Genomic DNA, 27,061 nt, shown 5'->3' with positions numbered 1-27,061 from the left:
GATGACATAAGTTTCCAATGAAGCTCTGCCTGGCCCCAAAGCCTACAGTCTATTCACCCTACCATATCATCTTTCAACCACATCCTGAAATCCAGCTGAGCATAAGATGGAGCAAGATAATGAAAACTGAAAACTCAAAGCAGTCAGATGCAATTTCAAATAGACATCTGGTAGCCTTCAGAATAAGATGTGTGTGTGTGTGTGTGTGTGTGTGTGTGGTAAGTCTCTGTGCATTTAATTGCATAAGGAACTTCAACATGTCACCTGCCCAGGAGGAATCTGCAATGCTACATGGAAGTGTTGTGAGAATTATCTCATGGGGAATTATTCCCAGACTGGATGCCTGAAGTCCTGGTCATAGTTTTCCTACCATCAAGCTGGGATGTCTTGGAGAAATCAGTTTCCCTCTCTGGATTCTGGTTTCCTCATCTGTAAAAGATGGGGACATGAAACTGACTCCTCATCCAACACCCCCCAACTCTAACAGATTTCTCTGGGTGTTGTGTGGATAAATGAACTGAAGGGTGTGAGCACCTAAAATAAACCCCAAGTGTAAAATGGAGATACCACCTATCCCCCAGAAAGAAGAGTACAAGAATTCAATAATCCACAGGGAAGCTGCTGCCTCTCCTCTGCGCCCCTAGTCAAGTCGTCTTTTAGGTCATGGTGGATTGTATTTTCCAACCAAAGGTTCACCATTGCCATTTCCTAACCTCTGCTTTGTCTTGGTCAAACTTTAGTCACTACCACTGGCCCCTGCACTTGCATTCTCCTTGCCTCCAAGCCTGAGAATGCACAAGAAAGTGGACCATGCCCTCTTTATCAGTTTCTGGGAATCCACTCACACGGAAACAACCTTTTCATATAAGATCCCAGTGGTAAAAAAAAAAAAAAAAAAAAAAAAAAAATTAAATTAAATTAAAAAAAAGATCCCAGTGGTTATTTCCCCCTGTTTGCCTAGTATCCCCTCCGAAGATTCTGTTAATCTCTGCTTGCCTCTTCTTTTACCCTAGAAAAGAAAAATCTTCCTTCTGTTTTATTTTGTGATGCTCTCAGACCTTATTGTCACAACAATCTCTCTATTGCCACAGTCCCCTTCCTTCTTTGCTATTGAAAAAAAAAGTCTCTCCACACTAAGTCCGGATTTGTTTTTCTTCAACATCTCAAATGCTATGAATGTAGGGCCTTCTAAATATATCTCACATTCACCCACTTTCCTTCACATTCACGGTCACTGCCATAGTCCAAATTTAGTCCACCATGGGCTCTTTCCTGGAAAACTAGTAGTTTAGTATCAACTCTTACCCTATTTCAACCTACTTTTCATCCTATAGACAAAGTCATCTTTAAAAAATAAATAATCGTCATGGCACTCCCCTGCCCTGCTTATAGCTATTTTATAATAGGTATATTGCTATATTGCCTCTAGGATAAATTTGGAATCAATACCACTCTCTACAAGCAGGAGACTGCATGATCATCCCCTCCCACCCCCCCAGCTGCCTTCTCTGTGTTCTGATTCCACAGGCTTATATTCTGTTCCTGGGACTCTAATCTGCCACAGTTCTTTGCATCCCTTGAGCTTTATAACAATCTTCTACCTGGAAGACTACATCCATCTTTGCCTAATTACCTCTTCCTTATCCTTCCAATATCAGCTCAAGCAACCTTCCTTCAGGACACTTCATGATCCCCCATGTAGGCCTGGCACTCTATACTTCTCAAGTTTAACAGAATTTGAAATTGCATGTTTCCTTGGTGATTATTTATAAACGTCTTTGTCCTTTCACTAGACTATAACCTCAAAGAGGCAAGGATGGGTCAATTTATACCCACCACTGTACCCCTCAAGTCCAGCAGGATGTCTCTCACATATTGTGGGCACTAATTAATATTTGAGTGAATATCATTTTAAATAATGGTGTGAAGAACAGTATATTATGCAAGAGCCTTCTTCCATATAACATGTCTTTGCAACGTTGAATCTTTGATTGAAATAACTTTATTTTGATTTTGCATCTAAAATTGTGATTATTAGTCAAAGAATGGCAGATACAGGGACTGGAAAAAGTGTATATGGGTTTTCACTGATCTTTGCAGATAGAGATGTGTGTTCTTTGGCTCTCTTTTAAACTTCAATTTTTTACAGTAATATCCTGATGTAATCTACAGAAGCATCTCTGCCTCTACAGAGAAAAGTCTTTCCATGCTCATTGTTTCTGGGAGTAAAGAGATGGGAGTTATATTCCAACTGTGGTCTAAGCCCATTCTCCACCCCCGCCTCCTTTTCCACTTCCAATCAAGCTTGTGTCTTAAACAAAGTCATTCAAGTGAAACAGGATCATGGGTGAATGGGCATTGTGTCCAATCCATCTTCCTGGAGGCAGTCTCCTATTCTCCCTTAGCATGACCTTGAGCTCCCTGAAGACTGGGATATCTTTTGCCCTTTGTATCTTTTGTCATAGTTGCTATCACATGATAGGATCTCAATCAATATTTGCTAAATGGTAGTAAACCATAGTAGTAATAGATGGTTTTCTGCTAACATTCTTATAACTTAGCCTTACTCTCAAACAATATCCCTTCCACAATCCCCTAAATCAGTTTTTCTCTTTTTCTTCACACTCACAGCATCCTAATTCTGTATAGATAGCTCATTTAGGGTAAGAAGCTCCTTACAAAATTCTGGCCAGGAAAGGTTTCTCTTTGGGAGAGAATACAATTATTAAGTCTCATCCATTGGATTAGCTTCTTTATTATTTCTGACCACTCAAAAATGGCCCTTCTGGTACTGACTGATGTCTTGACATTGGCAAACTTGGCTTAGATGATCACATTCCTTCCTTAGAAAATTATCTTTGAAATGAATACATAAACTAGGTTTCCTGCAAGAAAGTTTGGGCTGTAAGCATGAAATATAAGCCAAGAGCAAAGTGATCTACATGGGAGGGGGAATATATGGGTGAAGAAAATATTTGTCAAGTCTTGGGATGAAAATATCAAGGGTACCTGTGACCCGAACCTATCACCACCAATAAAGAGGTATTGAGTACATTCCATATGCCAGGCATTAGATAGAGGAGAAGGCGTGGCCCTGGCCTTCCTGGAGTATGTTATCTAATTTGAGAAATAGAGTACATATTCCAAAAAAATAAATAAACTGAAAGCAGAAGTGCCAATACAAAAGAAACAAAATTAAGGGGTCCATTCACAGAGAAGCAGGACGCCAAGTGCTAAGAACAGAGAAGTACCAAAAATAATAGCCTGAATATCAGAACCTGAAATATATTCCTCAGAGCCTTGATAAAACCTCAAGCAAGAAAAGAACTCCAGACATAGAGTATCTCAGTACAGGTTACAAGAGTAGAAGTCAATGATTCTGATTTTAAATTAATTAGTTGAGTTAATAAATAAATAACTGGAATCAGTCATTCCAAAAATCCAAGTGTCTGAGCACCTTATTACACTAGGCTTTCATGAACTCCCTCCATTATGTTTTAGAGGACAAATTTCAAACCAAGTGTCCAATCTTTTTACCTCATGTCTAGGTCGTGAGGCTGATGATTTTCTGGAACTGACCCTGCTAGCTCTTAGGCTTCATCTCTGCAAGTCCTTCTACTGTAATGGTCATAAGAATTCTCTGCATTAACAGCAGAACTAGTTTCTTATTTGGTCTAGGAGACAATCTATGAAGTAAGATATTAAATTCCTAGAGATGCGATCAGTTGAAGTATCAATAGAAAGATATATTGGAACCACAAAGCAGACAGAAGAGATAATGGGGCTAATGAAGAAGGCTCTGATGTCCTCTGAAGCCTATGTGGTTGGAAAAGGATCTCATGATATGCCTCATACCAATATGGGGCACATTAGACATTAGAGGCTAATACCAAAGATCAATAACTAGTCACTTTTTTAAAATTGAAGTATAGTTGGCACAATGTTATAGTAGTTTCAGGTATATAACACAGTGATCAATAAGTCTATATATTATCCTATGCTCATCATAAGTGTTTCTACCATATGTTACCACAAAACCCTATTACAATACCATTGGCTATATTACCTATGCTGCACTTTTTATCTCCGTGACTTAGTCATTCCATAACTGTAAGCCTGTACCTTCCACTCCCCACTACCCATTAATAGCTGGTCTTCTGGAGCATCCTATGATTATAGTGATAACAAAAAATCAGATTGTCTACTATGATAGACTGAATCATCGTTCATAATTCTTCACACCTTCCCCATTTTTTATATTATACATCCTCACCCTCTGCCTGTCATTTTGCAGTATCTTCCACTAGAGTGGGTGTGGTGTATAAACTCACTCCATGATGGGCTTGGCCATATGACTTGCTTTGACCCAGGGAATATGGACAGAAGTGACAATGTGCCAGATGCAGACAGAAATCTCAGGAGGCCCTAAGATGCTTCCATGCTCCCTCTTGTACTTCCGGGCATTTGCCAAGATAATATTCCCTGGGCAGTGTCCAAGAAAAATGTGGAGACCATCAAAACCTGCAACTATGTCCAGCCATTTTTAAGCTCTACAGTTTAAAAGTTTAAAAAGCCACCTGAAACTGTCAGCATAAAATTTAAATGTTGCTTGTCATAAGCCAGTAAGTTTTGGAGTGGCTTATTAACAACATGATTGAGGCAATAGCTGGCAAATATACCTAATGTGAAGTCACTTAAAATCGTATTTTTGAAGATTTTCCTTATGATTTGGGATAAAGGTTGTAATATAAAGCTAAGTTGAAATTATGGTATAATTATGAAATTATATGATAGATATTATGACATAATTCTAATTGAATGAAGTCAGGATAGAAAATTATTTTTTAAATGACATCAAAATATATTTTATATATACATTGCCCAAAGGACTGGAATAAAGCAAACCACTAGGTTAACAATGACCATCTCTGGTATAACTATGCTTGATATTAGTTTTTTTTTTCTTTTATTATCTGCCATGAAATAGGTGCTCAATTAATATTGGCTAGATAAAAGTTGAATAAATTTTCATACACTCCAATTTTCCACAGAGAACATACATTGATTTTCTAATCATAAAAATCTGTTCATTTTTTTTAAAAAATGGAGATCCATGACCTAGAAGGTTGATAATAAGCCACTGAGAAAAATTCTTTAGGAGGCTTCTTCCCAAAAGTGGTAAACACTCCTAACAGAGCTCTAATCTAGAGACTGGTTTATTAAATAGCAATTTATGAAGATAGAATAACAGTCCTACCAAAGTCAAAATTCATTATATTATTATATTAATCACATCAAAGCAACTCAGTAGTGAAAAAAGATGGGATGGGTCAAACGTTCTCCATATAGGAAGGAAACAAAATGTGTTTAAAGAGATTGCAGAAAGAAAAGAAGGAAGGTGAAAGAAAGGTGAGAAAGAAGTAAGAAGACTGAAGGGAGAAAGAAAGAGGAAAAGAAAATTTATGGAGAATTTGATTCAGCTTCATCTTGAGGACATATTACTTCAATTTCCCTTTACAGAAAGCCCTAGGGGCAAACTGAACAACAGGCAGAGAGAGCCTCTTTTGCAGCAGCCATGTCAAAATATTCTGAATTCTCACCTTTGTTTTAGCCATCTGGTTCTACAGAGAATCATTGTTCCCTACTGGTGAGACACTTTCTCAATTATCATGGTTCACAAGATGGCTTCAGGCTAGACAAAATACTTGCAGAGGCCTGAGGCCATCCTTTCTTCCTTTCTACCATTTACCTAGATGGCCCCAGGCACCAACCACCTTGCAGCTTTTGGTAGCCCCCACTTTATGGCAGCCCCCAGGCCAATTATGCTGAATGAACAAGGGTCAATTTCATCCCTCTGCAAGGGAACTGCCCATTCAAAGGTAGACATTATTACCATATCATGCCCCAAAAATGGAGAGAGAAGGGAAGAAAGGATTGTGTAAGGTTGAGGTGGAAGAAATAATGAAGAAAAGATATAAAGAAGGGGAAGGAGTATAAAAGGCAAAGGGGACCCAATGGGGGCTCCTTTCACCAAGGAGAGGTACAAGGTCAGCCCCATTTTTTCAAATGGTAGAGATGCTTGCCCTGGATGCATAGGCCCCCTTCCCAACTTGATCCCTCCCATGCCTTCCCTCCTGTTCACTTTGAGCAACACTGAATCTTGCCTCTCTACAGCTAATACTGGGTTATGGGAATTGCTGCAACAGGGCCAGTAAACTAGGCCCCAGCCTAAGGGAACTCCTAGTTGAGTCTTCTCTTGGTACATCCTCACCTCTGTCAACCAGAAAATCCTAACCTGTATGTAGGTCGAGAGGTAGAGAGGAGGGGTGTTCAGGCACCAAGTTTCTCTGAATTTCTCAGAATAATAAACCAAAATTCTAACTTCAGTAAAGTAAATCCTAGAGTTAGTCCCATTCATTTAGGCTTCCATCCATCCTTTGGCGTTTTCCTTCTACAACACAGATTGAGCTCCTTTTCTATCCCTGGCACTGGTACATGCTTGATGGTTCACAGTCTAGTACAAGAAACAGATGAGCAAAACAAAATGTAGAGAGGTCCAGTTACATGGCTGAAGAATAAGAGTATGTATATATGTGCATGTGTGTGTGCATGCTCACATGGATATGGACGTAGGTGTGAGTTAGAGTATGTGGTGACACTGGTTGAATCCTAACAGGACAAAGTCTGTTTTCCCAGTCCAGAGATCCCACTCCAAGCTTTTCTGGACCAGCCCCATGAAACACTAGAGTTCCTCACCTTTACTTAGGAACCAAGAAAGTGGGCAAGAGGATGTGGAAGATCTTGATTGCTTCCCTAAATCCTGAATTCATTCCAAATGGGCAGCTTCCTTGTCTGCTTATTCCTCAAGTTCATGCACTGAAAGTCTTAAAGCTGAGAATACATACACTTGGCAGATAAGTCAAAAAGGCCCTCTGTACTTCTCACCCTCTTTTTCCCTCTCTAAGTACCTGATCCCACCACCTCCAAGACCTCCCATGTTAAGGAATGACAAGGTATAACACAAAATTTGATAGACTGGGTTTAAAAAGTCCTACCTAGTATTTATGACTGTGGGCAAGTTATTTAATCTTTCTGGGCCTTGGTTTAATTATCTTAAAAATCTTAATGATACCACATACTTTAAGTTTATTCTATAGATTGAATATGTATAAAATTATAGGTATCATGCTTATATTAAATTATATAATCATTTTATTTAAGCCTCTCATCAATCCCAAAAAGGCTTGTGTTATAGATCAGAAACCTCAGAGAGGTTAAAAACATGCCCAAGAAGTCACAGTAATCAGTGATGGAATTGGGATTCATATCCAGCTCTCACTCCAAAGCTCCTGTACCTTCACCAAATACCAAACCATACCTGGCACATAGCAGGAACTCAAGAAATGTGAATTCCCTTTTTAGACCCTTTGATGTATGAATTTCAGTGTTTTTGATAACCATAAAACAACCTAACACCCTCTAAAAGTGCTTTTCAATGCTTTTCCCACTTCTTGAAGATGATCAGGAATCTGGATATTCAGACCACTTCTTTAAGCATCTCTTTTTAAACAGATGTGTTGATAATGTAAGGTTCGGGTAATGAGATTTTCCAGGCCATAAGTTGCTAACTGTGAATTAATTGCCTAGCTTATTTGCAATAAATAAAGGGACTATTACATGTTTTAAAAAAATCACAAGGAGCCACTGAGCTTGTGCAGAAAGGTTCTGTGTTGCTCCATGCAAGCATTCATTGTCATCTATGCAGGATGACCATACCAAAGGTACTAAGAGCACCTCCTGACGTGGCCTTAGGATAAAGAGTCCCAGTCTAGGATTCAAAATCATGACTTAGGAGCCCCACTGTGGCTGCCTGTGTGGCTCTGGACAACTTATATAATAACTCTGAACCTTGGTTCTTTCTTTGTAAATTGCCAGCACCAGAACATGACTCTGAAGGCGGTGACCAGCTCTAGCACTCAATGATTCTTTATTAGCTGATACTTAGCAAACACATGGTTTCCTTGTTGAGTGATACCCTGAGAAGTTCATATTGCCAAAAATAAATTCAGCTTTGCTTTGAAATATGTGCTTTAACCCACTCAGTCTAGAACTATTTTGAGAAATACAGTTAGGCAGTAAATGTGATGCTGCCTATTGTGAGCCAAAGTTTTTTTTTTTTTTTTTCAAGCTAAAAAACTAGCAAACGCATACATTCCTCATAAATATATCAGTGAATCCCACTGACCATGCAAGCCCATAGTCCATAGGATGTTAGAATGTCTGTCTGATCATCATTTAGGCTATTGCTTTAATAACATATGCCTGCTGCTTAAGGGGCTTCCCTGTTCATATAGCTCCCTGGTGCTGGAAACCATGCTTCCATTTAGTGAGTGCACAGCCCCTCCTCACCTTCCTCCAGCCACTTCAGTGACCACTAGATTATGAAGGAACTCACAATCCCAACAGGGCAGGAGTGGTGGAAGAAAGCACTGATGTCTATCCTGAGATGACTGACAACACTTCAGTGGAAAATGACAGTCCTCTTAAATAACTGAAGGTCTATAGTAGAAGACGGTTTAGGTTTGATCAGGTCTATATATCCCAGGTGTCCATGGCATAGTGAGTACTGAACAAATGTCAACTGAGTGGATAAATCCTGCAGAGTTCCCAAAGCCTGAGCCAAGATCAAAAGGAAGATATTAGAAGAATTGCAACTTTGGTTCATGGCAAAAGGAGATTTTTAGAATATTTGTGGCTATCCAAAAATGAAATGGGAGGTGAGCTCCTTTGTCACTGGGAGCGATAGAGTATCACTGATCACAAAAGAGTAGGTTTGGGGGTGGAGGGCCCAGGAGAAATAGACAACCTTGTGCAGGTTTTTTAACCTATCCTTGACCCTATCATTCCTCAGATGTAAACTGAGCATAAAAATAGAGCCTATCTTACAGTTATTACAATGATTAAATAAGCTACCCACTGCTAAGCATTTAATACAGCATATGGAAACAGAGTAAATGTTCCCAGAGTCCACAGAACATTTTAGGAATTTTCATCAAGGGTGTATATGTATCAGAGATATTGAGTTAGACTCAAAAACCTCAGAGGTCCCTTCTAACTGTAAATATGAATCTATAAATGCTAGTAAGAGTCACCCCACCACCACCCCCCTATAAATGTTTTTATCACCTGAACAGCTGACAGCACTTTTATTTGTCAATCTTTTTTCTTTCCACTTCTGCATTCCACATAGATCTGACTTTGCAGACCTCTACAGAAGGAGGCTCCACATTGCCGCGGCTGGAGAAGTCAGGTTGTTTGTGAAAGAAGTTCCCTTACAGACTGGAAATGGGGCAAGGAGAGCAGAAACACCCAGCTGGAGATGAGGCCCCTGTGAGCAACAGCCTGCCACTACGTGCAGTGACATTAAGAGCCAGCTACTATCTTCAGCCCAGAGAGGAAGACTTCAAGGGTGGGAATAATTCAACTAAGCAAACATCAGAGCAGTTATCTTTCTTTTACAATGTCACTGATGGAGATACAGAATGTGTTGCCCTTGGCTGGTGTTAGCATGTGGCTGCGGGCAACTGTAGGAAAACAATATTCAAATACCAGTGGGCAACAGCAGGAAACTGCAGACAAGGGGCCTGCAGAGAAGATGGAAATCTGAAAGGCATCGGGCTTTCTTTCCCTGAGGAAACAAAGAAGGAGAGTATGCTAATCACACAGATTTCATAAGGTTTCTGATTTACTGGCCTCTCAGAAGGCTCTGTTGGGGTTTGCCATTTTGATGAGAAGGCCTTGCTGTAAAGGTTAAACATGCTAAGAAGCATGAAATGATCTTCTCCAAGAAAGATTGCATCTTTTAGCCAGGGAAATGGTGGTCCAATAGCCCACAATAGGGGCCTTCCAAGAGCTGTTCATATCCAGGGTTTCCAGCCCCAAATCCCAGAGGCACTTGTCCCTACAATATCCTCTCTATTGGGCTGGATTTATTTGTTGCTCACAGGGCAAGATGGGATGGGGGAGGGAAGGAAGGAAGGAAGGAAGGAAGGAAGGAAGGAAGGAAGGAAGGAAGGAAGGAAAAGGAAAGGAGAGGAGGGAGGAAGGAGAGAGAAATATATGTCTTTCTCCTAACATTTCTTCTCTCTAAATCAGTTGTCAATATTTCAAACAAAATTTACCAGTAAGACTAAATTAGTAGAGAGTGACCAAATGCTTTTCCTATTAGCCATGATTTTACTGCTTAATAGGCTATTAAGGATATAAACATGTATCTGCACAAAATATGTACAGATACTGCCTGTGCATATTTCTTTGAAAAATTCAAGCAAAAGGGAACTGAAATAAGAGATTAAGAACACTATATTTTATCCTTTGAGCAATTCATTACCTACCAGAAGGCCCCAGTTTCCTCAACCAAAAACTAGGGATGAGGATGGTTGTGCCAGATAACATCTGAACCTCTAGCAAGATAAATAGATCTATGACTCTTTACACTGTCTGGTTTTCTTTGGGGCAATTCAGTTTCAGGCTTTGAGTCTGTGCCTTCTATTCATGATTGCTACATGTCTGCTGTCTCCTGCCCTTAAAAACCCCAAATCGAATTAAAACATAACCCATGATAAAATAGAGAATCATCTGGGAAACCAGAAGGAAACTATACACGTGTGCTCTACACACAGACACATAGGCAATCCTCTGTATTGCCATTGCTGTAAAGTCTTAATTAAGAGACCAGAATACAGGAAAATTGAAAATCTGGTTTTCCTATCTCTAAAGAAAGAATCTTTTGACTTAATCTCAAATATGGAGACTTTTACAAAAGACGAAGAAACTACAATTAGTTTTTCTATCAGATCTATGCCAGAGGTTGGCCAAGATCATCACAGTTATCAATGACAGATCATCGTAGTATAATTCTTCAAAATCTAGGATTACACCAGAATCATGTCTTGGTTCCAAGTACAAACTGTCTAAGGTATGGAGAAAAGCATGCTTTGGTATGTTCCCTTCTGGCACAACCCTCCTTCCCACTATTAAGTTCCAGCCTGTATCTTATGCCTAAACACAAAAATCTTATGTAGGTTATTTCTACAACACAAGAAAAAAATGTGATAAAAAAACCAGCCAGACAATTTTTTCATTCTTGAACTGCTGAACTCTAGATTCAAAAAGGGGCATATTGGCTTATGTTTGTAACCACATTACACACTTTGACTCTATAACAGAGGCTCCCAACAAGCAAATTAAGCCACTGCAGATACTCTCAGTGGTAAATATGGAAACCGAGGCAGAGAGAGTTAGTCACATATGTTTAGAGTGGGACCAGCACATGTAGGTGACTCCAAACTATATCCTCCCCACTCCTCCCAAGAATCTCCAACTAATTTAAGATAGATGAGTAGAACAGGGAAGAAACAGTAGTTTCTCTGGTCAAATCCTTGTCCTTATCCAGTCTTGGCCACTCTTTAGCTGTTGTACAATTAAGTTCCATTGACAATGCCCCTTAAATATCTATTGGATGTGTCCCCAAAACTCAACCTCCATTCTCTCTACCTCACTTAGGGCTCTTAATTCTTATTCCTGAGTTAATGAAAATACAAACAGAACTAATATAAATGGCCACCATGTCCCTGCATTTGACAGGACCACAGCCCACAGCAGGCATGAAATGTTCTAAACAGCTGTCACGTGCTGCCCCAAAGTTCTGACCCTCACATTCTCCAGCTGAACACAGGCCTAGCTGTAGGTTTTTCAAAGATGTAAAAAGTCATCAGCCTGTCCTTCAGAGATCCTTGAGTTTCAAGACTCCAAAACAGCTAGAATCTTCTCTAACTCTTCAAAGTTACAGGAGTCTCTGTGATCAGGCTCCTGTCTCCCACATCCCATCCTATTATCACACTGCTAAAAATGGCATGCCTTCTATAAGATAAGGTCCAAATTTGTTGGGAGAGAAAACAAGGTGCTTCACAACTTGTGCCACCCCTCCAGCCACACCTTCTAAAATGTCCTCTCAAATTCTTTTCACTCCCCATGGATTCCATCCATGAGGAAAGCTTCCTTTCTACTAAAGTCATCTTTGCATATCTGCTCTCTCTGCCTGGAATACTTTCACCTGCTTGGCCTCCCTGAAAGAGTCCTGCTACGCTACCAAGCCTCAGCTCCAGTGTCACCCAATTTGTGATGTTGCATTTATGTTCCACCTTCTTCAGATATCAGAATTTATTGGTATGTTTATGAAGAAGGACACAATTAATGCTTTTGTATCCTGAAGGCTCAATGCAGCCTCTGGCACATAATGCTCAATAGGTGCTTTGGAATGAATGAATCAAGCCCTTAATTTCTTCATCCAGAAAATGAGGATAATAATATGCAACCTGCAGAGAAGATGTGAGGGTTAAATGGCCCAGTGTATATTAAGAACTTAACATAGAGCAGGTACATAATTTCTCTCAATAAATAGTAGATCTCTTAACTTTCCTTTCCTCTAATCCAGACTGGAGCAAGGAAGGATTCATCTACCTGTGAAAAGACACACAAAGCCAGAGACACTAGAAAAGGCTGTGATAATCCCATTGTGTGCATTTTAAAGCACTTGTTTCTCATAATTCAGCAGCATCTCAATTTATTGCATCCATAATCGGCAGATGTCGGCTGGCAGTTAAGAAGCTTTTAGCAAAGGCAGTAATAAAGGTACAGAGCAGCAATATAAATGGCCACCATGTCCCTGCATTTGACAGGACCACAGCCCACAGCAGGCATGAAATGTTCTAAACAGCTGTCACGTGCTGCCCCAAAGTTCTGACCCTCACATTCTCCAGCTGAACACAGGCCTAGCTGTAGGTTTTTCAAAGATGTAAAAAGTCATCAGCCTGTCCTTCAGAGATCCTTGAGTTTCAAGACTCCAAAACAGCTAGAATCTTCTCTAACTCTTCAAAGTTACAGGAGTCTCTGTGATCAGGAGTATCTTGAACCCTAACCTGGTGAAACAACACTTAGGTAGGGCTCAGGGACTATGGGACAATTTCCCGGGATCATACAATCTTGAGCCTGTAGGAAGGGGAACTCAGAAAACAAAAAGAGGAAAAAGAAAGGGCTAAATCTTCTTGCCGCTATGGTGGCCACTAGAGATACAGCTGTTTGACCCAAGCACCAACAAATAAGGTGAGGACATGCTGGTTGAAGTTGATGAATGGTATTATTTCTTTAAAAGTCCCTTTCTCTGATGCATGTCATTATCCATCAAAAGGGTAAAAACTTTACTGAAAAGATGATAGTCTTTTAACGTTCTTAACAAATCCAAGGTTCTATTCATGAATCTATCAATTAAAACTTATGTATCAGGGGCCTGAAGTATTCCCAGCACACCAAGATATTAATTTTCATAGATGAAGGAATCGGAGTACTTCACTGCAGTGCTGATATAACTAAACCAGTCTCCTAATTCAGACATCTGCAGCCTGTAAAGAACAAGGACTTGCATTCCCACCCTGCCCTTCACTCACCTTTACCCCTCTCCTCAGGATAAGGAAAGACACTGCCAAGCAGATGACATTTGAGAATCATAGAGTTTTAGAATTGAAAGGGCCCTGAGAGAGCATGAAACTCAACTGCCTCATTTTATTTTTGCAGAATAGAGAAGCCAGAATATCCAAGTAAGAATCTCAAGGTCACATATCGAAATAAAGGGTATCCCTGGGTAATGGGGGTGGATCCTCAATGGCACTGGAACCTATAAAAGAGCCCAGCACTATTGTATTTGACCTTGGAAGCCGGGGTTTCTTTTATTCCTACACCAGTGAGTCAATCTGAGTAGACCCCAGTGGATTCAGAACCGGTTACAAAGTGATATATTGTGCTAAACATATTTTGATTTCTAATTGCTATCTCTTTCTTCCTTATGATTGTGCCCTGAATTACTACCTCTAGAAGAATGAATTATAATTTGCAGACTACATCTCCATCACCTTCACTAGACTTTGAGTTCATCAAGAACAGAAACGATGTCTTTTATAAATTTGCAGCCTCACAACTTAGCTTGGCACACCTGGTACAGAGAAAAGATAGATACCTACTTGTCAAATCGCTATGATAATGTTGAAGGTATTTCCAAAGGCAAATGAATCATAGCTTCATTTCCTACAATTTGGGGAAACTAAAGCTACTTATGGTAGAAATGTGTTGAATATGTAAACATTTTAATAATACAACTTTAATACTCTAAAAAGGGCACAAAATAATTTTGAACTTTCCATAATCATATGACATGCTATCTAGTTGTCTCTAAAAAAGATATCAGAGTAGACTGACTTAAGATGATCATGGTAGAGATGGAGAGAGGTGAATAAATGGGAATGGAACTTAATAAGGAGTTAACAGGAAGTTGCTGAGAGAGATTTAATGAGATGGGAGAAAAATCAATGAGAATGCCAAAGATAATGGTATGCCATTTACTGAAATGGGAAAAACTAAAAAAAAAAAAAAAAAAAAAACTAAAAAAAAAAAAAAGTTACCTAACAGAATCTAAATGGATATCTCAAGTAGACAACTGGATATGGAAATATGGGATTGCAGGGAATTCCAGGCTAGATATCATGGATTTGGGAGTTACTAACATATAAATGACCTTCAACACCATGGCATTGGATGAGGACACCAAGGGGAGTGTGCAGACTAACAGGAGACCCAGGACTGAGGACTGGGGCCTTCCAACATTTAATGACCACATAGTATGTGTACAGAACAGTACTCAAGACTAGGGGGCAATAGAGGCATTTAATGCATTGTTTTTCCCTCAAGGGCCTTACAACCTAACCTGTCTCAGAGGTTGGGATGGAAAGGCTGTTCAATGTAACAGAAAGTGCAATAGATTAAGAGTCAGGAATCATGAATTTTAATCATTCTACAACTACTCCAAATTAAAGTGATGTTTCCAATGCCTCACCTACTGAAACAAGGATTAGGTACAGGAAACTTCAACAGTACCTACCAACTCTACTATTTCTGATGCCATAATTTCCTTGTGGCATCCAAATGACACATTCCTGTCTCATTGAAAGGTGGCATAAGGTTCCTAGCCAGAAGGTGCTGCTGCTATGCCAGGAGCACATAGCAGCATTCAGAGGGTTGACTGAAAGGGAAGTCCCTGAGCTGGAAGGGGAGCAGCTGCTGTCTGCACTCTTTTCCTATTGGAACAAGAGTCACTTGAGAAAACTCAAAATATCTGTATTCTTGGTTTTCAGCTGGTGTTTATATCAGATGAATGGAATCCCAGGAACCAGTGAGAAGAGCAGATTTACCCTCTCATCACATTCTCTTGGTTGTGCAAAATTAATATTCTCAAAGGCACCCAGTTTCCACGATTCCAGGAAATATTTTCCTTTATCAGATGGAAACAGTTCCACATGGCTGGATATCTATAACAGGATATGGCCTTATTGGTCAGGCTATGCTGAGCTTAGCCAAGAAAGAGCACTAAGAAAATGATTCAGTAACATTTTATTTACACACACACACACACACACACACACACAGGTATGTGCACATCTGGATGATCCTTCATATGTATGCTGGGTGACCACCCATCTGGACAGAGCTGATTCATGGAAGGAAAGACAGACAAACAAAATTGGGCCAGTTTCTTTTTTTTTGCAAAAATGTAACTGCTAGATAGAAAAATTCAGAATCTGGAGGTCAGGAGAGATGAATCACTTCAATTGCAGTGCCTTGGGATTCCCAGAGCTTCCCTTTTAAAAATGTACTTAGTAAAAAAAAAAATAAATAAAAAATAAAAAAAATAAAAAAATAAAAATGTACTTAGTGAATCTTCATTTGATCAGTACTTTTCTAGATAATCATTCAGTAAATCCCCTTCCTTGACTCTATTAGGCACAGTCAATTCTGTAGCTTGCAACCAAAAGGACCTTACCCAGAAAATATTAGTGTCCCCATTTTAAAGATAAGAAACCTGAGGCTTAAAAGAAATAAGAGAGAAATCGGTTGTACATCACCTGGCTAGTAAGTGTCAGAACCAGCACAGAAAACAGGTCTATCTGACCCTAAAATTCATACCAATAACCATGAGGCCACCCCAACTGTAAGTATTGTACTGTAGGTCATTGTTCTTGCCATAGGAATGGACTTGTGCTGAATCCTACTTTCTTGCCTGCTAAATAAAAGATGGCATACATTCAATAAAAGCCATCCAGGAGAGAGGATAGAATCTTCAGTGGCCTCATTAAATTGAAGCTTGATGGTCCACAAACAAATCAAATCATAGTCTTGGCTATTGATGCTTGGCTCCCACCAATAGAACGAAAAAGTCTGGCCAAACTGACAAGAAGGTGCCTTGGTTGTTCCATGTCAACTGATCTTAAGACAGACAAGCTAAAATGCCTCCTCTGTACAATAGGACTTCACAATAGGAGGGCAAATGGTCTTCCATCAGACCAAACTGTAGTATTTCAACCAAACTGAATGGCATTAAACAGCTAAAATGGGCCTTTGCTTTTTAGGCCATGGAGACAGACATCTCCCACATCACTATGAATAAAAAATCCAAAATAGCTACAGCTGAACAATTGGGATGCAAAAATATATCTACATCTTCTTAGAATAGTATCAGATCATCCTGAAACAATCTAAATGCAACATCCAGCCAGTTATTAAATGTCAGGTTTTACCATTGCTATCTTCACAGGCAGTAGAAGTACTCTCATGAGGGTACAAGTAAGAGTCAACCATTTTTACTATAAGAGAAAGACACTCCTGCAAATTAACTTTAATCTCATATATTCATATATTCCCTAGGTCCCTTGCATTATTCCGTTGTGTCTGGTAGACAGATTTGATCTGGGAGTTGCCCCAAAGACTGATCTTGGTCACTTTGCTTGAGTTCTTGTACTCTTTTGATCTGGTATGTTACCTGGGCTATCCCCAACTCTACTTCCTCTGAATACCAGTTTTAGCATCCCGCCTATGCTTTCTTTGTTTTATATAAACAAATGCTTCTCTAATCCTACCATTCTTGTTGTGGGACCAGGGATACCAAGGGACCAACCCCACTACAAAGTCCAAGTATAAGACATAGGTTGGGCTGGATGGGACACACTACCTTAGAAATTGTCTTAATCTTATTGCATTTAGTGCAAATGATCATTTCTAAGTTTAGGGTTAATATTTATAGAACAAAATCAGAGAAAATAGTAAACTGAGTGCCCAGGTTGATGGGGTTATGGTGGATGGAGCAGCATTCCTGGATCCCAAGGGGATCATGCTCCTTACATAAAGGATTTTAACAAATATTTTTCCTTCACCATTCTTTAAAAGTCCTTTCCTTCACCATTCTTTAAAAGTCCCTTTAAAAGGTCAGAGGTAGAGAGAGGTCAGAGTTTTGCTAGAAATAGGAGACAAGACAACCCAAGAAACCTCAAGTCCCCTGTCCCAACCATTATTCCCCTACATAGATATGGGTTCTCCCATTTGTTTGCCCTACTGTTCCCCTATAGATATATACCACATGTTAGCACATTTCCTGTTGTTTTCCTGAAAGGACTATACATTCCTTCATCAAAATGCATTGGTTTAGCATTTCCAGCATCTAACACAGTGCCTGTAACATACTAGGGTTTCAATAAATGCCTGCATCATGTACAAAAAAATGAATAAAAGATACCCAAAGTATCTCCACTGAGAAATCAGTTTCCATAAAGAAAAACAATATCATTGGGAAACTCTCTTTTCTCTGCTAGTAAGTGGAGTCCTATCATTTTTACACTCCAGTGATTCATTCTGAACATGGTGTCAGAAACAATACAGAGCCAAAAAACAATTAGCAGGGGAACAAAACAATCAGTTGAACCGTCTGGGATTTGAGTGATGTATAGATCAAATGTCTTAAATTTGCTATGTTCCTTCTCATTTGGCCAGAATGGATGAGTTGGCTGCACTGTACTAGGAATAATTGTCCCTCATATATCCCCAATCAGCTGCCTTTTAATGACCAGTCAGAAGTGACAACATAAAAGGTGCAGTGACTTTCAGTGTACTTGGCAAATCTTGGACCAACTCCCATTGATCTGCCCTTGGACTAGGTGAGCTCAGAGACACCGTGCACAGATGGCTAACAGTCATTGCTGCCTATCTTCAGAGTCTCAAGGCCCATGAGTCAGGAAAAGACCCAAGGGGAAGAAGTGAGAGGGTTGATGTGATCTTTGGTTCTTATACTACTTCAAAGGTAGTGGAAGATCTATAAAGTATGGCTTACACCAAAACTGTTTCTCTCATCTCAGAGGTCAAAGGCTCTATTTCCTCAAACCAGTACCAGGGTAGTCTACCCTACAAAGACATTTGGAAAAAGTCTAGAAGCTTGACAGACTAACCAGCTCCATGTGGCCCACTTGTGTTCCAGATGGCTACTTCCTCACCTTAGCTCCTATTCTGCAGCTTTGAAAATTCAGTGACTCTGAATTTACATTCCATGAGCTCCAAGAAAGTTCTATGTTCCTCCTTCGCCCCAATGTTCTGTGCTCTGTTTTTGATCCAGCTGTAAAAAAGCTCTGCAGTTCTCCTGAAACACCCCTTAACTAATTATACATTTGATCTCACAAAAACCAATCCTTGAAAACATCTTTGCTTGGTCATCCGGCCACTGTTCCTGGCTTGTTTCAGGACTCCTCCTCATCCCCAGACTTCTCATATTGGATAATTCTGGCCACTGGTAGTCTTTTTAGGGATAAGATCTTGCAGGTCCTTCCTCAAGAAAGTATTTTCTTCCTTGAATCTCCATGTCCTTCCGGTCTGGTCCACCAACAGTGCTCATGCTGCTGCCTTGTATCATTTTATTACTGTTCATGCTCCTGCCTTGCATGCATTTTATTACTGACGTCTCAACCCCTCAGATAAAGAAATGATAGACTTCTTGAGAGCAAGAATTATGTCTGTTGCATATTCAGTATCTTTAAAGCCCTACAGCTATGCCCTCAGCAAACACTTGATATCTATGTAAATTATCCTGTCATATAAAATAGAGGCTGACAACCTATGGACAGCCAGCTTGAAGTCTGTAAACTTGGCATATAAAAGACTAAACCAACCTGGAATTGGACATAGCTTATAGACCAGAATCTTTCTGTCTTGATGCTACTTTTTTTACCTTTATGTCTGCCTTTCACCCAAACTGTAAATTCAGTGCTGTTGTAAGATGCTAGTGCAGTGAATGGAAAGGCCAGCATCCTGACCTGTTCACTCCCCTCCACCCTTAGCCACCTCTCATGCCCTTCCCCCGACCTTACACCACACTAGAGTTCTTTCTGGACTTCATTCAGTTCCCCAACTGTGCCATGGTTTCTTATCTCTCTGTCCCTTGACACATTCTTTCTTTTCTAAGACACATCCTTTCCTCCAACTTCTTTGCCAAACTAATTCCTACTTCTGTTTCAAGTCGAAGAAGGACAAACATTATATGTTCTCATTCATTTGGGGAATATAAATAATAGTGAAAGGGAATATAAGGGAAGGGAGAAGAAATGTGTGGGAAATATCAGAAAGGGAGACAGAACGTAAAGACTGCTAACTCTGGGAAATGAACTAGGGGTGGTGGAAGGGGAGGAGGGCGGGGGGTGGGAGTGAATGGGTGACGGGCACTGGGGGTTATTCTGTATGTTAGTAAATTGAACACCAATAAAAAATAAATTAAAAAAAAAAGACTCAGATTGCATATTCCTGGTAGCAGCTTTCTATGAACCTCTACAGTATATGGAATCCCCCTTCAGAGGCCCCCCAAACTTGTTTTCCCTCTAATGATGTTTATGACAATAACTAAAACTGTAGCAATCACTAACATTTATTGAGTTGTTGTCTGGGAACCTACTAACTCCTTACATCATCACCAATTCCTTCTGAGGTAGGTACCTGATTATCCCTATTTTACAGATGAGGAAATCAAGTGAGGGTAATCAAGATATTGATTATCTTGATAAAGGTCACATCACTCCTTAAGGGTCAGATTTCTCAAGCAGCCTAGCTCCAGAGTTCATATTCTTAACCAATACATCACACTGCCTCTTAAAAACCTCATCATGTTTGTAATTATTTATTTAATGACTAAATATTCCACCAGGCAACAGCTCCATAAGAACATGCCTGAGTCTACCTTGTATATTTTCATTTTTTTAAAAGATTTTATTTATTTATTTGTCAGAGAGAGAGAGAGAGAGCACAAGCAGCAGGAGCAGCAGGCAGGAGAGGAAAAAGCAGGCTCCCCTCTGAGCAGGGAACCTGATATGGGGCTTGATCCCAGGACCCCAGGATCATGAGCTCAGCTGAAGGCAGACATTTAAGCGACTGACCTACCCAGGCAGCCCAAGTCCTGTATTTTAAAAGCCTAATCCAAGAGCTAGCATATAGAAAGCTCCAAACAGCCTGAGTTAAATGAATAAATGAAAACAACCAGTTTGTTAGCCCACACAGAAACCCAAAAGGGAAGTATTCACCCACTCTGGATGGACAATGTATCATACTTGATTGAAAAAGTATCATGATCTTGGTAATATTTATCCTAAAGGTAATATTCTATATTATATATCCTAAAGGTAATATATATATGTATATATATAATATCCCTAAGGGTAATACCCTAAAGTTTGCCCTTTCTGGGATCCAATCCTGGTAAAACAAATTCATGCATCCAGAACCAGAAAGGGTATAATCTGGAAAGCAGGGAGCAGAAGGAAATGTTTCTGTAGAAGAGAGAAAGCAGGGGTATAGGTCTATGTAGGGGACACAGCTATCACACAGCACGCACCCCCAGGGACTCTGCATGCCACCCACGGGGGCCAGCTCACCCCTCTCACAGGTCCTTCCCCAGTGCCCGGTGCCTGTGCAGTCACAGATGAAGCGGTTCCAGCCGTCCTTGCACACAGCGTTGTTCTTGCAGGGGTAGCTGTCGCACTGCTTGGCGCTCATCCGTGAACAGGAGGACTTGACGCCTGCTGCGTTCTGCATCTCCGCCAGCTGCCGGATGTTCTTGCTGCGCCCGTCGATGAACAGGTCACGGATGCAGCCCACGTAGCCATAGTTGAGCATGGCAGTCCAGAGCTCTGTGGGGAGGATGAGGCCAGCTCGGTTCTCAGGCAGCCCGCCCAGGTACATGTCCCCCTCCAGGTCCAGGATCTCGCTCTCCCCGCTGGCGGTGAATGGTGTGCGCCTGCTGTTCACTGATATGGTACCTGGGAGGGAAGGATGGAAGCAGAGTGAGCGCACAGCCCTCATCACAGGTGAGGCTGCCAGTTGATGAACCAAATGAGGTGAGTTCAGAGACTAGTGGTGCCTGGTCAGGTGAGAACAATGCAAGCAGGGGAGTCAAACGCTTCAAGACAGTAGAAAGGAAAATGTTAGGCCATCTGGTTCCAGTCCTTGCGGGTAAGACACTCTCACTGATAGGAGGATCCAGGACCATCTCAGTGAACCAACACCTAATGTGATATCTGTTCTCTACAGAGTCTCGGCTGGAAGGTCATGTACCAAACAGCTTGAGAGCAGCATAGGTGCTGCCTGTGTTTAATAAATCTTGGCTCTACCAGGTCCTAGCTATGTAGCCCTGAAGAACTGATTACACCTGCCAGGGCCCCAATGTCCTCATCTGGAAATGGGAAGATAGCTGTCCCCACTTCATGGACTGGTGTGATAATTAAATAACTTCACATATATAAAGTGCTCCTCGGGGTTTGGGACAGAGTAAGGGCTCTGCTTGCTTGGGTCTTCATCATTCACATCACACCCAAAAGAGTGGAACCCCCCCCCCCGCCGCTGCCAGGCACTAATACCTTCTACGCTGGCATTAGCTACTACCAGCCCTCCCAGTGAATATCTGGAGCATTGCCTTGGAAAATTTATAGAACATGTTTGTTTATTCATTTAACAAATATATACTGCACACCCATTGTATTTCTGGTATGCTTGTAGACAGAGATGAGCTTGACAGGTACGCCTCTGCTCTTATGGCACTGATACTCCAGAGCAGAGAGGCAGAAAACAAACAAATGACTCAATAAATAAGAGAAATTAAGTATTGGTAGGCACTAGGAAAAGAGTAAAATTGGGTGCTGTGGCAGCAACCTGTGGGCTCTACTTTAGAATGTACTGTCCGTGAAGGCCTCTCCAGGTAGGTGACAGGTATGCTAAAACCACAATGTTGTAAAGGACCCAATCATGCCAAGTCAGGGGGAAGAATATGCCAGGTAGGGGGAATGGCACCTATAAAGGTCCTGGGGTAATGGGTGGTGGGCACTGAGGGGGGCACTTGATGGGATGAGCACTGAGTGTTATTCTGTATGTTGGCAAATTGAACACCAATAAAAAATAAATTTATTATTTAAAAAAAAGGGGTCCTGGGGTGAGCCAGAGTGTGGCTAGAGTGGGCAGGCAAGAGGGACAGGCAGGGGATGGGATCAGAAAGGCAGACCAAGCTCAGCAGAGCCTGGTAGAGTCATGGACCCATCAATGAGACTGTGCAAACCTAGAGTCTGGCCTGGGAACTTGGGACTGGGATGCTAGTCTTAAATGGCCTTCTGACCCTAGGCCAACCCCTGAGCCACTTTACAGTCCATTTTGTTAAGCTATAAAATCAAGGAAACTGTAAAACCAAGGCGATATCTAAACATCATGCTAGAAATTTTAAAATTTATTTAGTATTCCTAAAGTGCTTTATTGGTACCAAGATACCTTGGTCTTGCCATCCATCAGGCAGCCTTCACTTCTGCCTAAGTCTCAATCCCCTGGGCTATGGAAGGGATGGCCTGAAGGGCCAAGAGGATCAAATAGGATCAAGAGTGTGAAGTACACTCTAAATTACAAAGCCAGCATTAGGGGCCTCTGGGCAGGTTATGCCAGCAACATGCTTCCCCTACTCTAGCCTTGAAGTTTTCCCCTAGAGAAACCAGCTTTGCATTTTTGGTTTTCAAATGTTAGAAACCTACATGACAATAATTATGTCCTGGTCACCATTTTAAGTGACCAGCATAGTATGTGCTTTTCTGGACTTGATCCTCAGAACAGTCTTGGGAGGGAGGGAGGTAACAGGTGTGCTATTTCACAAATGAGGAAGCTGAGGTTTGTGTCTCCTTTTCTCTTGCACTGCTTGCTTTCTCTACCCTCCACAGGCCCACAGAGCTGCTTGATCCCCAACCTGGAGGAGCAGCTATTGCCACATAAGGATAACACCAGGGAGGATTTCAATGTTGGAGCCATAAATACATCTCAAGGGAAATCTGTCCTCGGAGTGTGTGATCACAACTGTTTTGAATGTACTTAGTCAAGTTTCAAGAATCAGTTCCCCAACTGGGGGAGTGATCACCATACTTCTCCCATGTCATTCTTCAGGATGAGGAGGGAAGGAGGAACCATATTTGCATATGCAGATGTTTATATAACTATCCATTTCTGGTACAGGTTCAGAACCAAAACACACCACAAAATACCCTCATGAAGAAATGAAGTTTAACGAATCATATTAAAATTTATTATGCTGCTTTCATGGGACAATTATTTGTTTACTCAGGAAATTACAATAAGCTCTGATCAAATTTATCAGGATTGGCCAAAGCTATAGATCCTAAAGATGAAATTCAAGGCTTCTGAAATCCAGACATACCTGTCAAAGATGGGTCCACTGATGGTTCTAACAAACAATTGCCCCACTTGAAAAAGCAATAGGTGCTGAGAATAAACAGAAGTAAACATACAGCAATTCCATGAGCTCTAGGCTGACCTTTAAGCTGCATCAGGTCTAGGTTAGCCGATCGTGACACCCATCAACCATAATGGAACTCCAGAGACCCAAAACACATGGTCCTCACACCAACAGAAGTGTTCCCCTTATAATTTTAGGATAGCTTTCTGACTGCCCCTGCTGACATTATATGGGTAAATTTAGAAAGAGAAAGAAAATTTGGCCTCCAGAGAATTTAGGTTTTTTGTGTCTTTTTCTGTTAAAAAAGCAAAAACTGTTCATTCTTACTCAACAAGCACATTTAGTTTGAAGCCTCTTGGTTCTGATTAGATTTTAGACGATCAATAAAGCATCCTGCTGGGCACTAAACCATCCAGGGCTGCAATCTGCCACCCGTCTGCCCTCTCCACAGAACCCATCCAGCTCCTCCTAAAGGCAACATTGCTCATCTCCGTCATCCCTCTGGCTGTGGAATTATGCAGAAAAGTCATCCCCTGAAAACTGAGCCATTCCTGGCTGCAGCCTTTTGAGGGAACCTATTGCTTTCTATTATTGGCCAACTGCGCCTACACGAAAATGTCCAAGTGAAAGACTTTTTGTGTTTCCCAGGAAAGAGAATCCTTTAAAATACAGCAAATACAACCAAGACCCTTCTTCTTGAGTATAACACCACCTAAATGGAGAATCAGGAAATTGGAAATCCAAATACTCTAGTTATCACTCCAGGTGAAATGTCCTTCCTGATGGCACAGAATGTGACCTTCATTGCCACATGGTCCAGAGAAAGCTAGGCAGACTGTTCAGGCATTCAAAAGCTCCAGACTCTATTTGTGTGTGTGGTTTCTCTCTCTCCCTCTCTCTCTCTTTCCCTCTCTCTCTCTCTGTTACTATTCCACAGTAGCTATGTACTGCCTGGGGCTAGCTTGTTTGATCTGTGGCTGCAGAAACAAACAAAGCCATTTAAACCAAATGTAAAAGGTTATGAAGAGGAAGGGAGAGTTAGTGAGGTCTGAGCAAAGAGTGAAATATAGGTTCTCACAGCAAAGGAAGGCTTTAAATTGAACATGACTTCAGGAAAAATCAATTTGCCTTTTCCTTTCTTGTCATAATTTCTCCCTGCAACATGACTCTTGCCAATTATTGAAGGGTATAGCATTGCATAAACTCTTACATAGTGAAGCTTATCCTACAGAGTAATCACAGCATCTGTGATGTCACCATTGGGTTTCCACGGTGATGAGAAAAAAGAGAAGAGGAAAAGGAGGGAAAAAAATAATCACACCAGTGACATGACAGCCTCTCTGGTAGCAGTGGAAATTCTACTTGTAAAACCACGCTTGGTTCCAGGGCCTTGGAGCTGTTACTGAGATAGCTGTGTCGTGAGTCATGAGAGGAGGACCCCATAAACGATTGACAAGACAAATATCTTGTTCAGAAACATAATCTTACAACAACCATTAAAGAGAACAGCAAAGAGTCAAACATGCATGCAAGTGCCAACACTAAAATAAGAAAAATATAAAGCTGGGAAACAGACTGAAAGGCTGCAGCTTTCCTCTCTCTTCTCAATCACAGCCGTGCCTCTTCCTACCTGATCTGCCATCTCGCTGAATGTCCACATGGTACCATTCCCCATCATTGGCTTTCTTCTGAGTGGCCTTCACTTTGATGGTGCCTGAGCCCATGTCAAGCAGTAGGTACAAGTTGCCATCGAGGAGTTCTACAGCAAAGAAATCCACCTTGGTGTTCTTCTGGCTCCGAGCATCCTTCCTCTCTTGGGGCTTGCCATGAGTGAATAGGATCAGGCCATTGGGCTCAGTGGTGCGGAAGTCAAAGGAGATGGAACCCATGCGTTTGGTGTTCCACTTGGGCAAACTGATATATGCCTCTGGGGTCTCGAAGTTGATGGGGTCCAGGGTGGCCACATTCTCACACTTGAATACAACTTCACCATAGATTTTCATCTTGGTATCCCCGATCCGGGCCAGGCGAGACAGCTCCAGACGGATGTCATTATTCTTATAAACAACCTGTCAAAAGCCAAACAAGTGCCATATGAATCAATCTTGAAAGCAGTTACCAGTCATTGCTCACTGGGCACCCGGGAAAAAGGCCCAAGCAGAAGCTTCAGGACACAATATATCTGAAACAATATGAGAAACGTGAGATACAGCATTTGAAACAGCATCTGAAGAGACCTCTGGGGTGCACATAAGCCCTGAATAAGCCCCACATTTCTATTTTATACCTTTTATGTTGTCTCCTTCTAGCCAATTTTTTGTGTTGTCAGAGAGTTATACAATATCAGCTTGCAAGTAAAAATCAAGAGAGACTGAGTTGCACAAATACTAACATTTAAATACAAAGATATTTAGTGAAGTGTTCTTAGTAAAAGACCGGAAACAACCTAAATGACCATCAATAACAGACCATCAATAACACATCCTTATGGCAGATAGTTACCCAGTCCTTAAAAACAAGGTAGTGCTCTGGTTTTGACATGGATGCTCTCCAAGAAATATTGTTAAGTGAAACTAGCAAGAAGCATTAAAGTATGCACTAGCTATTTTTGTGTTCAGTATTTGTGTGTGTCTTTTTGGAGGGCATTTACATTATATGTATATATGCTCGTAAATGCACAAAACGTCTTCAGAAGGAAACACGGGAAACTATAAAACTGTCACCAGGGAGTGGATCTGTCAAATTAATATTCAAGAATGGGAGGAAGACTGACTTTTCATAGTACCCTGTTGTATTGTTTGATTTTTTTTCCTTGCTGTGCACATGTATCACTTAAAGAAAATGATGCAGTGTTGAGAGTCAGTAGGGAAAGAGATCTATGTTTTCCACACATTGTGGGTGCCCTCTATATATATGGTGGGAGAATAAAACACTCAAAAAAAAAACTATTATGACTTTCAAAACCTGGTGTAATCCACGTAAAAGCAGGGATTAATGATATTCCCCAAAATTAGAATTTCAAAGAGGTTTTACTGTTACTAGAACTGAATTTTGATTTCAGTGCCCTGGGATGGGTCTCCATCCTCTGACATCTAAGTAACATCACATCTTTCAAATAAACAGGAAAAAAATGAAAGGGAAAGGGGCTAACATTATAGTATTCAATATGGCAATGATTTTGTTATGTGGTTTACATTATCTTATTCAAATCTAAATCAGTATCAGGATTTAGGCTCAAGTCCTACATCCACTACCTAGGAGCTGTGTGACTTTGACAGAGTTGTTTAACTTATCCGGGTCTCTCTTCTCCTTTAAAAACGGGAACACAGGAGTAAACTACTTTGCAAGGATGAAATGAATTAAAACATGTCA

The 27,061-nt window shown here is 40.8% G+C and overlaps 1 protein-coding gene across 20 annotated transcripts in view; it reads right to left on the bottom strand.

Moving 5' to 3' along the window:
- NRXN3 (neurexin 3) overlaps positions 1-27,061 on the bottom strand; it is a 1,534,711-nt gene that overhangs the window by 1,002,441 nt on the left and 505,209 nt on the right. For all 20 annotated transcript variants that reach the window (XM_077910198.1, XM_077910203.1, XM_077910191.1 and 17 more), the window contains 2 exons: positions 25,320-25,758; positions 20,844-21,227 (listed from right to left, as the gene is read on the bottom strand). In XM_077910198.1, coding sequence (XP_077766324.1) covers positions 20,844-21,227; positions 25,320-25,758 — 823 coding nt within the window. The remainder of the gene's footprint in view (positions 1-20,843; positions 21,228-25,319; positions 25,759-27,061) is intronic.

The sequence above is a fragment of the Canis aureus genome, chromosome 9, assembly GCF_053574225.1.
Source record: "Canis aureus isolate CA01 chromosome 9, VMU_Caureus_v.1.0, whole genome shotgun sequence".
NCBI classification, from domain to species: domain Eukaryota; kingdom Metazoa; phylum Chordata; class Mammalia; order Carnivora; family Canidae; genus Canis; species Canis aureus.
This window is presented reverse-complemented; position numbering and strand designations above follow the sequence as displayed.